Here is a 15,588-nt window from a genome sequence, read left to right as displayed (position 1 = left end):
ATAGAACCACAATTTTTTTGTTTTCATTTTTACCCGTTTCTATCCACTTATTCCATAGATATTTCAGTAGCATAGCCAAATACCAAAATATTCGATAGCTGAAGCCCTACATATCACGCAAGATCTTAGCGCAGCCAAAATAAAACTGCAAGCACAAAACTACAAGATTTGTTTGGGGAAAAAATGAAGTTGTACAACCATTCAGAGTCTTATTACATCACAACAGATGTTAACAGATCACACACTACCCTCAGCGCACAAAACTTCAAAGTTCACGTCACCCAACAGTCCACTATTAAAAAAAACTCACACCAAACTACAACACTAGAGTTGTCCGGGAATCAGGGCTAATCACGTAATTTTCAGCTGATCGATATCCAGTGAAAAAGATCTGTTGTTTTTATTTTCTTTAGTAAATTAATTAATTAAATCTTTACTTTTGTTCCTGGACTAAATTCATGAAATTTCATGTTTTGCCTTTTAAATTTTAGTTTGTTTATTTAAATGAACTTTGTTTGCATCATCCATTTGTGCAGCATCACTGATACAGTGAGAAAAAAGAAAAAAAAAGTTTACTTGGTTTGGACCACTGCTGAACCAGACTTATAGGCCAGAAAAAAATCATGTTGGGATACTTTTATTAAAGTATAAAAAAGAAATAAATGAAATAAAACCTGAGACTGTTTGAGCTTTTTCTTCTTAATGGTATCTGATTTGAACTCAATACGGGCAGATACTCAAACTCAAGTGACTAAGGTGCAAAAATGTGATTGTGAAATCCCTATACAAGACTGATGATAATGAAGGACTTAGCAAATTGGGGGGGATGTGTCACTGAAATCAAAAGTTGCAATGTCACGCAGCTACACACCATAAAAATGTTGCACAAAACTATAAGATGAAAGATGAACTGACATGCACATCATAAAGGATTTTTGTGGGGAAAAAAAGACATTCTGCATTTAAACCTTTGTCATGCGAAACGTCCCAAGACACGTTAGCTTAATGCACAAGACCATATTCCAAAGGTTGAACAGATGTCAAATAAAATGTCAGACATTTCGGGAAAAACAGGCCTCAAAAGGCAAGACTTTTTCATAAACATTCTGTTTGTTGCACACTTTCAGCACCAACGGGTCCATCTGTTTCTACACTTCTGCTACGAGCTGTTTTTATCTGTACTCAAAAGGCGCTGGTCAAAATTTCCACAGTGCCGCATAAAATGTGCTCGACGGCATTATTAGATTATGACTCAAGTTATTTTTGTTTGTTAAATTGGCTTAAACTGGGCGTAGCTGACACTCCCCTCTGCAACAGAAGGGTGAAACGAAGGAGCGAAGAAAGGAAGAGTCCAAGGTGAGGACGACTTCCGTCGAGATACGAGGAGGAATCTGTCGATCTTCTCTTCCACTGGGGGATATACATACAGTAAAAGCTCTCAGAGAGCGAGACCAAAGTCATCCGAGTGGCAGACACCAAAGACCTGCCACGCATTCGCCCTACTGTCTGACTCATGCTTAGTCGCCAACACCCACCAAGCACACAGTGCAAGCTCAGTCCTAATGCCAGGTTTTGTCACTGGGCAGAGGGCTGCTTGGCTACAGTAAAAGCATGACGTGATGCCCCCCGCCCCCCGTCCTCAATGCTCCCCCAGCATGTGCAGCAACAGTATGGGTAAAAATATCCCGACCAGTGCCTTCAGATACCCAGCTCATAAATTAACAGCAAAACTCCTGCAGACAACAACAACAGCAGGCCGGTCGCTGAGAGATTTAAACCACTCGGGTTGCCGCCGACGGCCGCACTGGGATCATCTTACAGAAGACTTGACTAAATTTACCCAGCACAAGCTGGAGAATAAGAGTGAAGTACAGATCACTTTTCAGCAAAGTTACGACATAGCTGCCCGCAAATAGGGAAAAAAAGACGAGAACTCCAAGGCCGAACAATTGATTGTAAACCTTGAATCATAGCCACCCACTGGATACGCCTACTTTTTTGAGGGGTGGACATAGGGCTGTGCAATTAATCGATATTCAATTACGATTTCGATTATTACACTCCACGATTACAAAATTGGCATAATCGTAAAAAAAAAGATTATTAAGACTAATTTGGAGTTGTTTTGAGGCATGCGCACACAAGTTACTCCGCTGCGCCGCCCTCTCCAAGCTAGCTAGCTAGCTAGCGTTCAATAATAAGGTGATTTTTTTTTTACCCACAGTGGTATCGAAATCGGTATCAAGTTTTTTTTTTTTTTTGCTAGTATGGAATCAAGGTTAAAAATGTGGTATCGTGACAACACTAATTGTTAGTGTGTTTTTTATTCTGGTGTAATTTCTTAGAATATCACCTGAATGGTTTGCCTTTATTTATTTTTTTCTAAAAAATGTACCATTTACTTGTCATCGTTTCAAAATAAATATATATTTTTTTTAATTCATTTTTTTGTACCAAAAATATACCGAACCGAAGTTTTCAAGAAACCAAACCGAACTGAAATGTGATTCAGTTACACCCCTAGTAAGAGTGGATGTGGTTCAACTTCAAAGAGCTAGCTTGCTGCATCACCAGTTTCAGGACAGACAAGATTAATAAATCAACATGAATCAATCAGATACACATCATTGAAAAATTCTTCAGAGATTGATTATCACAGCCACGTTTAGTTTTTCCTTCCAAGATAAAGTGAGGAAAGTGTCCTGGTCTCGCAATGTTAACAGAAGTAAGGAAAGTGTCCTGGTCTCGCAATGTTAACAGAAGTAGAGCCGTGCCAAATGTAAAGGCTGCTTATTTGACTCAAACCCCAACAAACGACTAAGTGACTTTTGACTAATCCGGCTAATAAACAGATGCCTATGGAGGTAACAAAGTTCCAAGCTGGGGAGGAGAGATGAAGGCCATTAGGCCTCATAAATTGCACACAACTAAAGTTCTCTTTCCAAGGCTGCGCAGAAAAATCTGAAGCATACTGACATCACATATCTTATTAGGGCTTGCCAATAATGAAGCACAATCTCCCATTGCTCCCAAGTAAAGACACAATGTTCCCAGCAAACTGCTTGACTGGGTCAAATGAAAAAGAAGGAGGGCAAAAAAAACAACAATAGGAGAGAAGACTGATGAGCTCCTCTCAAGAAACTCCACTCCGTAATGGATGGACAGGGATTAGTCGTTAAAACCTCCTCCATCTGTAATTCAGTCATCTTGCGTTCATCTCCGAATCACTGATTCATTTTGAAAGTGTGCAAGACCCTTGCTAAAAGCGTCACTCTTGCAACCATTTGTGTTTCAAGGGGTGGTGAGGGAGAGGGCATAAAGGAAGGGGTAAAATAAAAGAAGGGGGAAAAAAAAACTACACGCAGAGAAGACAAGTTAACAGCTCGTGACGCTGTTTCAGAGCACTCTGTCCTGTAACAACCACCTAGCTGGTTCCTCATGCGGGGGGAATGGGACACGCTGATCAAATAAGATTTTAATGAACATCAGCAGCTGGAGCCTGAGGAATAGACTGTGATGGCTTAAAGCGAATGACATCTAGGTTGGCTTGGATTTTCATCATCAAAAGAATAACGCGCAGCAAAATTGTGCATTAAGACGAAACAGGCTGCACAGAAGACTGTGAGGAAGCATCCCACCATGAACACAATTTAAGAAATTTGGCAGGCAGCAGTACAATGATAACACCTCATGTCACGTTTAAGAATTTCATAAAAACATTAGGCAGGACTAGCGCCACAAAAATACATTCTCGTTTACACATGTTTACATTTTGTTTCATTTGTTTTCAATGTCTCTGTCTGACAATGTGGGAATGTAATAATCGCTTAGGTTTGTGTAGCAAAGTAAAAAGACACATTATTAAAAAGCTAGAGATGCAGTGACGCTGTACTCTGAAAGGAGCATAATTCCTATTTTGATAGCGTAATTCACCTCCTGATTTTAACCTCATTGTGTTAATGAGACTTGGTTGAGTGAAACTAAACATTTGCTCTTCATCTACGGCGTGACAATTACACGAAACTTAATCAGGATTTTGATGGCTTCTCCCAATCTTTAAAACAGTATAATCCAAGAAAAACGATTCATGTGCAGAATTGCTATGTTTACAAGTTCCCGACGTTGTGAAAGTACCTCGAATGCACCATGTTGCTTGCGTAGCAAGCGTTTAAGTGTATGTGATTCTGCATCCTTACACACTTTGTGTATTTAAATAAAAAAACAAACGCAATAAAACAAAAATAAATAAATAAAACAACAAAAAATAAAAAACGCAATCAGAATGCCGTGTTTCAACTTGTGGGCCTGCATAGAAGATATTCTTGAAAAAAATGTTTGGGTCGACTTACTCTTTAAAACATTGTTAGCCGCTAATGGTGAAGTCGATATAGCACTCCATCCATGCACGGCACCACACTGACTTATAAGAGGAGCTGGAATTTGTTTGTTTTTTTCAATTGCTATTATTTTAGTATATTGCTATTTTACCTTCTTCCTAATTTATTTAGACCATGTCCTTTCAATTTGTCTAAAGGTGAGTTTTCAAGGATTCAAGGAATTTTCCTTTCCTCAAATTTCAAGGATACCAAGTTACAAGGACTTTTTTGTCGTACCAACACACAGGTCCCAGGTTAGCCCACTGGACAGAAAGAATGTTCAAGAATAAAGTGTTCAATGTGCAGGGATGAATGGTCATGAGGCTATGATGGTAGTTTTAAGTAGTTTGGTTTTAGTACCGGCAGTTGAATAAAAATGGAGTTTTGAAAACAATTCATAATTGTGATTTCCATTTCAATCAAAATAATGATGATTAATTTTTCCATAATTGTCTAGCCCCATCGTCATCTACTCAAAACTAAGGTTGTCCTCACTTAGCTTATTACAACAAAGTAACGTTTACCGACATGTCTTCAAACAAACAAAGTGCACTTATAGTGAATGTACGGGCCTTGGAGGGCAGTTTAGACTCGCTAAAAACGTGGTGTTATTAAACATGTTTTGGTTAGGTTTAAACTACACACTTTTAATAGTACATGTGGGAGGATGTCTTTGTTTTAAAAGGTCCAAATCAGCATTAATGCGCTAGACACCGATGATATACGCTGCATACCAGAGAACTGGGAAGTCACAAACATACCACTTGGAAGTTCCAAGGTCTGACCGCAACGCGTTCCAGTTGAAAGTAGACAACAAATGTGTGGTTGGCCTCAATAAGCATGTCCTTTAGCACATAATAGTGGATTATGTTGAAAACCACAAAATATGTTGGCAACAAACTTAGTCATCCACCAAAAGATTTCACATAGGGGATATATATACTATGTATGTTGCGGATTTGAAAACTAGCAGAGCTGGGCATACCGCCTATGTGATGGACCGGTCCGCCTATACGCCTATGACGGACGCCCATTTTGTAGGCGATAAACGATTAACAGGATTTTTTTTTTTTTAATTGTCTGACTAAGCATATTTGTAAGCCCATTTTTTTCCCCGTCTATGTAATTGTCTATTTCAAGAAGAAGACGAAGAAGAACACAGATGGAGGAGTCGAACGCAGGAGAACTCGAGAACATCGTCAAGCACCTTAAATCTGTGAAAAGAGGGGGTACTGTCAAAAGTAAGGCATGTTAAATAAACCTTTGGGCATTTTTGAAAATAAAATAAGTGCATATGAGGCTTTGAAAAGCTTTTTGGGCAGAAAGATGTAGATACATAAAATAACCGCATAATAGTGACTATCTGTTCGAATATGTGAATATGTGGGGGGTTTTCTCGGGTGGGGGGGGATTAGATGGATAGAAGGATCAAAATTTTGCGGTAGTTGGTCGTAGTTTGATACCCTAACGGAAGCCGGCCGGACAAAATGGCAGACAAATGGACGGCGGAAGGATACCCGGGCTGTAGGCGTAAGGCGATAAACAGACCGCAATTTTTTTGTAAAATGCCCAACTCTGCTATCTAGTGGCATGGGTAAACAGGTAAAGTATTCATAAGTATTATCTCTGAGGGTGCCGTCACTGACCTGTGACATCAGAATTCTTCATTATGGAAACTGAGGTGCATTGAGTTTACCAATGAGACTTCTGGCAGAGATTCTAAGCACTTTCCTCAGTAATAGGAGATACATTTCCCACTTCCCAGTCTTCTGGAATGCAGTATCCACTTTTTCCATAGGCCCCATCGCGGTTATTGGCATAAACAAAAACTAACGAAACCACTAAAACTAAAATTCGGTGTTCGTACACCTTTTCCAAATTCAAGAATTTTTTAAGGACTTTCAAGATCAATTTTCCAGTTTTTCCAGTAGAAAAGGCAAAAAACAGTGTGAATCAATCCATATTCTTGTTGTCTGAGGCCACCAAATCCTATCTGTAGGAAAACATACAGAAAATCTGTTAAAATTTAAGCCTAACATCGAACCAGCAGTTATAATTAACTGAATGGGGCAGAGAAAATGAAGCAGTTTCAGTTTTGCAAGATTTTCAGTTTGATGTGAGAATATCCGTTATCAAGCGTGCAGCTTTCATTTTTATGAACACTGTTATTCCCCCCCTTGCCCCCAATTTCATAATTAGCCTATTGAGTGAAAACTGGAGAGAAAACTATGATGAACACTTCCAAGCATTTACAAGCACTTCACCCAAAATTCAAGAATTTGTGTAACCTTGAAAACGCATTAGAATTCAAGCACTTTCAACGGTTTTCAAGCACCCGTACGAAACCTGAAAATTGAAGGCATTATTTTAACGTTATAAAATAAAAACGAAAAATGCTTTTTTAAAAACGCCAACAAACTGCAACTATATCTTACATTTACAGTACAAAATTATAATTACAGCGAAAATGTCAGATTTCATCTTTGTCAATTAATATCATACAAGAGCTTTCGGGGGTACATTTTAAATGTATTTATTTCAGACGGTATTGCTGTACACCTGCAACAAAAGAAGAAGGAAGAAGGTCAGGTGTAGTTTACTTTATTATACGATACTTAGTGACCTTTTTTATTATCTTGCACTTAGTAAATACTCCATATATCATAAAAACTAAGACTAATACTGAAACTAATAAAAACTAAACTAAAACAAAGCATTTTTGAACAAATACAAACCTTGTCAAAACTAAAAGTCAAAACGAAATAAAAACCCCCTGAATGAAAAAGCCAAAACCATTATAACCTTGGACCCCATGAGCCTTTGTGTGAATTATTGGCACAACTTCCAGACTGAAACAGAAGAGGCGTTTGGTTTACATAGCAACTGTTCGCAGGAGTCAACTTTTTGGACAGTTGCAGACGTAAACCATTTTCTGCCAGACATTTTCAGACTGTCTTTTACCCTAACCTTTGAAAAAAAATGAAAAAAACATAAGTTCCTGGGATTGAATGGCTGGACTGTGAAAAGACAAATAAATACGTCAATGGCAGTAAATGAGTTAAACATTGTGGGAACGCCAGTTACATTACGTAAACATTACGATACCGCTTCCTATGAATGTAGCAGGGAAGGGGGATGACATGTAAAAAGTGGCCAGAGAGAACATACAGTCTCATGTTTAGCTACTTTCTGAACTATGTAGCTTCAGACGGTGATGCAAAGGGCAATCTTAAAAGCTTGAGTCATATCAGTACCTGCACAGTAATAAAGTTGGTCACGTTTTGTTAAGACAGGTTGGACATAGACAGAGAAAAACCTCATTCATGTTCACACGTCATGATGCTTGCCCAAAAGAGATGTGTGTTCATTGATTTTAAAAGTTTTTCTAGTTTTACCAAAACCAAAAATTGATGGATTAGTCAAAAAATGTATTGTTTAGACTAATTGATAGATTAACTGGGAGAAAAATAATCGTTTGGGAAAGCCCTACACGTTGTTGCCTGACTAATACTGGCACTCCAGGTGGGACATGTTGCTCCATGGGCTTTAAGTCCACAAAATGATTTAAAAATATATGTATTCTCAGACAAATTCTTCAGTGTTCATCATACCCGAGTTGGCACTGGAAATTATATTGATTCTAAAAAAAAAATTTTTTTTAATTTTAAAAAGAAAGAAAGAAAAGGGGGAAAAAAATCTGCATTTGTCCGAAGTACTGTTCAAAACTATGCTCTTTGTAGCCATAGGTTCAACTTCTTCTGGTCGTTTGTAGTACAACCGCCAACTGTGTAAAAAGTTCTCAAGCTGTGCATAAAAGTTAAATGTTACAGGGACTTGCGATTATTTAGAAAAGAAAATAAAACATTCAAATGTTTTACTCAAGAAAGCAAAGCTACTGTAACAAATGGCTCACCACTACCGCGGTTATAACACTGGTCAACAATTAAAAAAAAAAATAATAATTTAACTCAGTTAACTTTTCTAGATTTATTTTTTTGCACTGATTCTGAATCTGCCCTCGTTTATTCTCCACCATAACAGGTTTTCATAATAATAATGATAATAATATAATACGTGGTATAGTAATTTATTTAGTAGTATTTATAAATTAAGGGTTAGGTTCAGCAACAGGTGATTTTCTTTCTGAAATGTCATAGCTATAAATTACAATGCATGGTAAAATCCAAAATGTGCAAGCATTTATAAGTCTAAAAAAAAAAAAAAAAAAAGAAAACATCTCAGAAACCTGATGTGCTACAAAAAAAGGTAAAATGCATTTAGGAACACATAAAGCCATCTCTGATTAAAATTTGCAATTGACCAGTGTAATTGTTTCTACATTAGAGTCCTAAGGAACAAGGTGAATACATGGGATCCTTGGTGTACGACAGTTCCCAAATACAAAATTTTGTTGCGCACTGGCATAAGAATACGAGCTGTCATGGGTACAAGAAGGCTTACTGGTTTTGATTTGATTGTTTTACATTTATGGTCTAGAAGTGTATAGCATTCATATATATACTGTAATTATGACTTTCCTACAGAGTTAGATAGTTAAGAGATTTTAGACTTGTGTACCAATACGGGTTACGTCGCCATTTCAGAAACAAAACTCTGTCGTCTGTGTTGAACAACACGACTAACAACTAGCGGACTAACAACGGAATTATTCTTATTAAAGTATACCTGTGGTGGTCAGAAGGAAAAATATATACGGTTTATCAAGAAAATTAAACCCAAAAGCATTTTGGTTACACTGGTTGGATCAAAGCAAACTTATAACAGCTCACGGCACATTTTTCTTTCTGAGACGCCATGGCAACTAAAGCAAAGACATATTTTGCTCCTTCTTGGAAGCTAGGCGTGACGTAGCGCCGTCGAAAAGTCTGGAACGCTATTGGCTGCCGCAGGCAGAACATGCTCGCACAGGATTCTGGTCTATGAAACAGCTATTGTGGCGGAATGCAAAGCATATGGAAAACAATGATAAGCAGTAAAGCAGGGGTGGCCATGTCCGGTCCTCAAGAGCCACAATCCAGGCTGTTTTAGGTTTATCCCTACAGCAACACACCTGATTCAAATCATCAGGCTCATTATCAGGCCTTTGCAAATCTTGCTGATGATCTGATCATTTGAAACAGGTGTGTTGCCGTAGCGATAAACCTAAAACAGGCTGGATTGTGGCTCTTGAGGACCGGACTTGGCCACCCCTGCAGTAAAGCCTCGTTAAAAAACGAACGCAGAATGAGTATTGCCAGATTCAAGTCACATCTAACACACACGTCTCACGTCGATGTGTGACATACGTGGGAGAACCGCATGCGCCGTGTGACACCACGCTGCAGTCAAGAACAAAACACGAAAGTATTTGCATGTATGGGAATATTTATCCAGCTGTCGAGTGTGTCAAGTGGATTTGACGCTTTTCAAACATATATATAGTGAAGATAAAGCACTATAAAAGTGCTCTTTATTTGCCATTCAATGTTAATTTCGTTGACTAAAATTTTTAGTCATTTATTTCGTCACGAATATTTTTATTCAGACGAAAACAAAACAAAAAATAAAATCCAAGTCATTCATTGAGATGATAACTACATTAACTTGACAATATCGTCATCGATTAAAAGACAAAACAAAAAAATAGTCACGAAATCCAATCAGAAGGAAACATACGCGCCAATAGAATGTACATCCCGAGATGTTCTCAAAGGTGAATTTGTTGCCCTTGTTAATGTTGTTGTAGCATTAGCATGGAGAACTGAAAATAATTGTGTGCATATTACACTGTGGTAAATTACAGTAGTTTGACACCATTAGCATTGGATCTGTTGACAAACGCTAGCTTCCCAAGCCCTTTTTAAAAAAAGGTTTTTACATTTATTTAGTCGAAAACTATTGTTTAAGTTTTATGATGGCGTAATATTGTCCTTTCAAAATTTTTTCATTGAAACAAAGTTTAATAATGACATAGTTGTGTTAAATTGTTGTCTAGCATGTTAAACTACAAATATAAACAGGTGTGTTATACTTTCTGTATAAAAGTTTAAATGCATGTTGAAGGAAAACATCGACATAATTAATAATTTAGTTGACTAAAATTGCTCTTTATTTTCGTCGGCTAAAATTGGACTAAAACTATCAATACAATCAAGTGACTAATTTATGACTAAAACAATTAATTTTACTCAAAAGACTATTATAACTAAGCTAAATTAAAATATCCTGTCAAAATTAAAGTGGAAGTGAACCTAAACACATTTTCTTTCCAGAATATGCAGGCCCACAAGTTGAAATAAGGCATTCTGATTAATATTGTGTTTGTGGAATATGGGTTAAGCAGCAAAATCCACCTGTTTTAGCCATCTCAAGGAGCTGCCATTTTGTCACTTCTGTCGACTAAAAATGACATCACATGACTTTAACGCTGTTACCACCATGATAAAATTGAATGTTCCATATTAACGCTGTTACCACCATGATAAAATTGAATGTTCCATCTATGACAGGTTTTGCAGCAATAGTACAATTAGTAATCCATTAAAATGGATTCGGGATCCGGTGGTTAGATTGTTAACAAACAGTAATCGCTGATTTGAGGTACGAGTCCAGCCTCTAATGTGTGACATTATACAGTATATGACAACAACAACAATCTGGCTCGTCACTTAAATGCAACTGGTGGATGTCACATCCATTCCAAGCATGGCATCTTGCATTAAACTTAACCAGGGGGATTGCGGGCGAGCTGTTTTCGCAAACACAAGAGTAGACACAAAGATGGGAAACGAAGATATTTGTCAGGCTTTGCTATATTGCTCCGTATCACCACCTCGAAATTGGTCGCCGGTACCCTTTGATACAACTCTATCGTAAACCGCGGCCCGGCTGTAATTTATAGTTTTGGAATGTGATGTCAGATATCTTCAAAGTAAAATCAAGGCACGTCTAGTATGCTAGACGGACTTCACTTCTAACAACATTCCTATGCATTTGTCCTAGTCCTAGGTGGGACAATTGCCACTTCTCAGCATAATCCACGACAATGAGCGGAAAAATTGATTAGAATGAGGACTTTCTCTGAGGGCTTTCCTCCAGGAGCCTCTTGGTGGGACTGAGAGTAAATAAGATGTCATCAATAATAGACAGTGAATGTTCTGAGCTCTACACACACATGTATACACACACACCAGCTCTGAATGATTCCTATCCCGCAGACAGGCCTGCCAAGCGCCAGCCTTTTTGCACACGCTCAGATTCACTGTCCTGACTAATCGCTTGTGATAGGGGCCTTTGCCATAATTACCCAGGGCCTTATCACAAACTTATGCGATGCATTTTTCATGTCCTGGCTGCTGGCGCTGCCTTCACTGTCCATGCTGGCAGTCCATCTACGAGGGGAGGGGAGGGGAGGGAGGTGGGGGTGGGGGGGGCTGATCCCGCACAAATTCACACAGCAGTTCAAACAGGGAGAAATGGGTGAGAGCGGGGTGAAGGGCCAGTGAGGAGAGAGGGGAGGAAAACATAAAAATGCAGGAGGAGGGGAGGGTGGCAGTGAGAGATTGGATGGCGAACAGGAAGGGGGAGGGAGAAAGATAGCGAGGCACATTTTTTTACATAATGCATGAACAAGGGGGCAGGGGTAGGATCAAATAAATAGGAGAAGTGGAGCCTTGATGATGTGGCATAAGTGCAACACAAAGGCCACCGGGAAGACTTGTTCACTATCCTTTTGTCTGCGCGCTCGTCGCGACCCAAATTAAAGTTTCGATCCTGTGCAAATTTGGCGGAAACAGAGTGTAGCCTAGATAACGCCATTTTATGTTAATGACCCGTGTGGGCTTCTTCTAATAGTCATCAAGTTGAAGTCCAGCTAGGGCACGTTCACGTTAAATGCCAAAGGAGGGGAAGGAGGACGGGGGGGGCACACACTCACAACAGTGCCATTGTCTTGGTGTCTTGTGATAGGTCAAACCGGCTCGCATGTACAAACTGGCCGCCGTTCACACGCACTCAATGGGCCCAATACAGTATATGGTTCTGGTTCCGCAGGCGCGCGCGAGTCGGGATTAGTGGCGCGCGCACGCACGATTTCAGGAGTTCATATAGGAAGCAGAAAAAAAAAAAACGCAACAAGGTCACGCTCCTCCCCGTGTATGGTAAAGAATTTTTGGAACTGCATTAAGCTACCACTATATAAGTGTTGTTTAGTTTGTCACAAAAGAACAGGAGTGTATTAATTGTGGTTAAAACACACACACAGCCGACCAGACCTCCACTTGGCGTCAGACTGCCTCCAAACCGCTAGCCGAAGAGCTCGCTAACATGCCAAGTAAACTTGCTCATTTGCTTATAATGCCACAAAAAGGTGATAGTTGTTGTGCGTAGTGTCCACGTCGGGTGTCTCCACAGCGCCACCGTCTAACGAGAGCCACTTGGTGTTTCTCAACACCCCCCACCCCCAGTCGAGGTAGCCAGCTCGCGGCTAAAGCGTCGGGCTAACTACGGCTACTAAAAGTTGAACAACACGCGATAAAAAAAGGTGGCCAAGGCGAAAAAGCTTCCCCGTAGTGGCCGACATCGTTCGGCGGCGGTGGCTCGGAGGGGTTAGAGAAGGGGATTTGTTATTTCACCGCATCCCGATGGCGTCGCCCCCGCCGGTAGCCGGTCGCAGTGGTCCGATCGATGTGGAATTGAACAAAGAGGATCAATTTCTGATCAGCGAGACGAGCCACTTTCATCAATGCGAGGGGGAGCTCTCCGGGCTCTCTTCCCCCTCCGTAAACGGGCGAACGAGGCGGCGGCGGAACAAAAACACACACTAAAGCCACCCGGCAAAGAAGCGCGAGCCGCCCGCGGAACGGCGGCCGAGCGATCTTATAGAGAGCGACCACTGACCTGTAGTTGTTGTAAGTCAAAGCGCTTCCAATATTGAAACATCGATCCTGCATTGGCCGCCATCTTGAGACATATTGAGACAGGAATGAGATGCTGATAGAGCGCGCGGGGGTTGGAGTTCAGTGGAGGGGAGTGGGCGCTGGGAAAACCCGGACTGGATCCCCTCCGCGTCTCGCCTAGATTACGGGCTGCCCGTGGAACGAAGTCCCCAGCGGGATTGTCGCTTTAATAACGCCATTATAATTGCTTAAATAGCATTTTATCAATACGCGGAATTCACAGGTAAATACCAAACCTATTATTTCCTTTTTTTTATTAAACCAAAATAGCTTATACCGTCGTTATTGTGTAGTGTATATGATCAGAAAGATAACATAAAAACTAGAAAATGACCATTTTTGGAGGAGAAATTGTCTACTGTGAATGCTTGAAGACTGAATTGAAAAAAAAAACTGCAAGCAAATGGTGGAAAATGTGGAATACTCTTCAATGATATGGAATGATATTAAAAATGTGGAATGATATGGAACGCTATTGAAAGGTATGACATGATACTGAATGATGATGTTGAATGATGATGTTATATATATATATAAAACGTAAATTACATATATATTACATATATACAGTACATATATATGTATATATATATTACATATATACAGTACATATATATGTATATATATACATTATATATATACATATATATATATACATATATATATATATATATATATACACACACACTAATGTCCGCCAGTTTGTAGAGACTACACAATGTTCTTGTTAAAGAGTCTGACAGCAGCAGGCAAGAAGGAGCGGCGGAATCTCTCCTTTGCACAGCGAGGGTGTAACAGTCTGTCACTGAAGGAGCTGTGGAGTGCTGTTAGGGTGCCCTGGAGGGGGTGGTCCGGGTTGTCCAGCATTGATGACAGCTTGGCCAACATTCTCCTGTCCCCCACCGAGTCCACAGAGTCCAGGGAGCAGCCCAGGACAGAGCCGGCCCTCCTGACCAGTTTGTCCAGCCGCTTCTTGTCCCGGGCCGAGACGCCGCCTGCCCAGGTGACCACTCCCTGGAAGATGACCGATGCAACCACCGAGTCATAAAGGTTCCTGAGGAGTGTCCCCTGAACCCCCAAAGACCTCAGTTTCTTGAGTAGGAAGAGTCTGCTCTGACTCTTCCTATAGAGGGCATCTGTGTTGTCGCTCCAGTCCAGTTTATTGTTCAGATGAACAACCAGGTACTTGTAAGTTGAGACTCTCTCAACATCTGTTCCCCGGATATTCACTGGTGCAGGTGAAGAGTGATGGCGCCTACCGAAATCCACCACCATTTATGAAGTAAATGAAATATTTTAGGTGATTTATGTCAATATTTAGTTTTAGTATTGTTAATTTGCATACAAGACCATGATTTGAATTGTTTTTTAAGTCACCAGTTTCTTTTTTATGCATTTTCTATAACGTTTGTCCTCAATAGGTCAAGTAAGAGCCTGTCTCAGCTGATTTATACAGTGTTGAGTGGTTAGAAAGTGCAATTCACATGTTTAAATAAACATGGAAAGTTGAAGTGATAAAACTATGGATTTGTTTGCATTATTGTTGCAATTTAATTTATGATTTAATGACATGTTTACACATCACTGGTTTGGTACAATTATGTGGCCAAATTGCCATACTGAATGCTTAAAAGACTGCAAGTCAAAGTGTTTAGTAAGTTCACTCAAATTTAATTTAAGTCTTTTATATTCATTCACGATTTATTTGCCTTTACTTTACCTTAAGTGTATTCCAGAATACCAATATATTTAGGTACAGTATAGTAAATCTGTTACTGTTTAGTAATAGTAATACAGATTTATTATAATTTATTTCTCGTGTTTGTAAAAAAAAAAAAAAAACAGGAAGAGGACATTAAAAAAATTGTCATATTAAATCGCAATCGCAACTTTGAGGGGGGAAAAAAAACGCAATTTGATTATTTTTCAAAATGGTTCAGTCCTAATCAAAAGTGTTCATTTTTTTTGCAAACCACTTTGCCGATATATAGGCCGATAGCCCAGTACATGTGATGACTGCAGGGAAATTAGGGGGCACATGACGTCGGTGTGCATATTATGATGTTGCTGCTGCCGAACTGACCTTGAGCTACACGGTTGACCCCCGGCTGCTCCTGAGGCGTCACTCCTACTGACCGCTCCTTCACCGTATAGTAGAATTCTTAATTACGTGCTCTGTATGCACAGTCTCTTGTCAACCACGCCTCATTGTACACCTTGAAACCACCTTTTTTTTTTTTCCTAAGAGGGCCTAA

At 39.7% G+C, this 15,588-nt stretch overlaps 1 protein-coding gene across 4 annotated transcripts in view; it reads right to left on the bottom strand.

Moving 5' to 3' along the window:
* The window catches only part of cux1b (cut-like homeobox 1b), a 99,048-nt gene extending 85,635 nt beyond the window's left edge, over window positions 1-13,413 (bottom strand). For all 4 annotated transcript variants that reach the window (XM_086035046.1, XM_086035048.1, XM_086035049.1 and 1 more), the window contains exon 1: window positions 13,275-13,413. In XM_086035046.1, coding sequence (XP_085891172.1) covers window positions 13,275-13,337 — 63 coding nt within the window. In that variant the 5' untranslated portion in view covers window positions 13,338-13,413. The remainder of the gene's footprint in view (window positions 1-13,274) is intronic.
* Between the last annotated feature and the right edge of the window lie 2,175 nt (window positions 13,414-15,588).

This window comes from Filicampus tigris, chromosome 7 (genome assembly GCF_054856515.1).
Source record: "Filicampus tigris isolate MCC_2025a chromosome 7, RoL_Ftig_1.0, whole genome shotgun sequence".
In the NCBI taxonomy this organism is placed as follows: domain Eukaryota; kingdom Metazoa; phylum Chordata; class Actinopteri; order Syngnathiformes; family Syngnathidae; genus Filicampus; species Filicampus tigris.
This window is presented reverse-complemented; position numbering and strand designations above follow the sequence as displayed.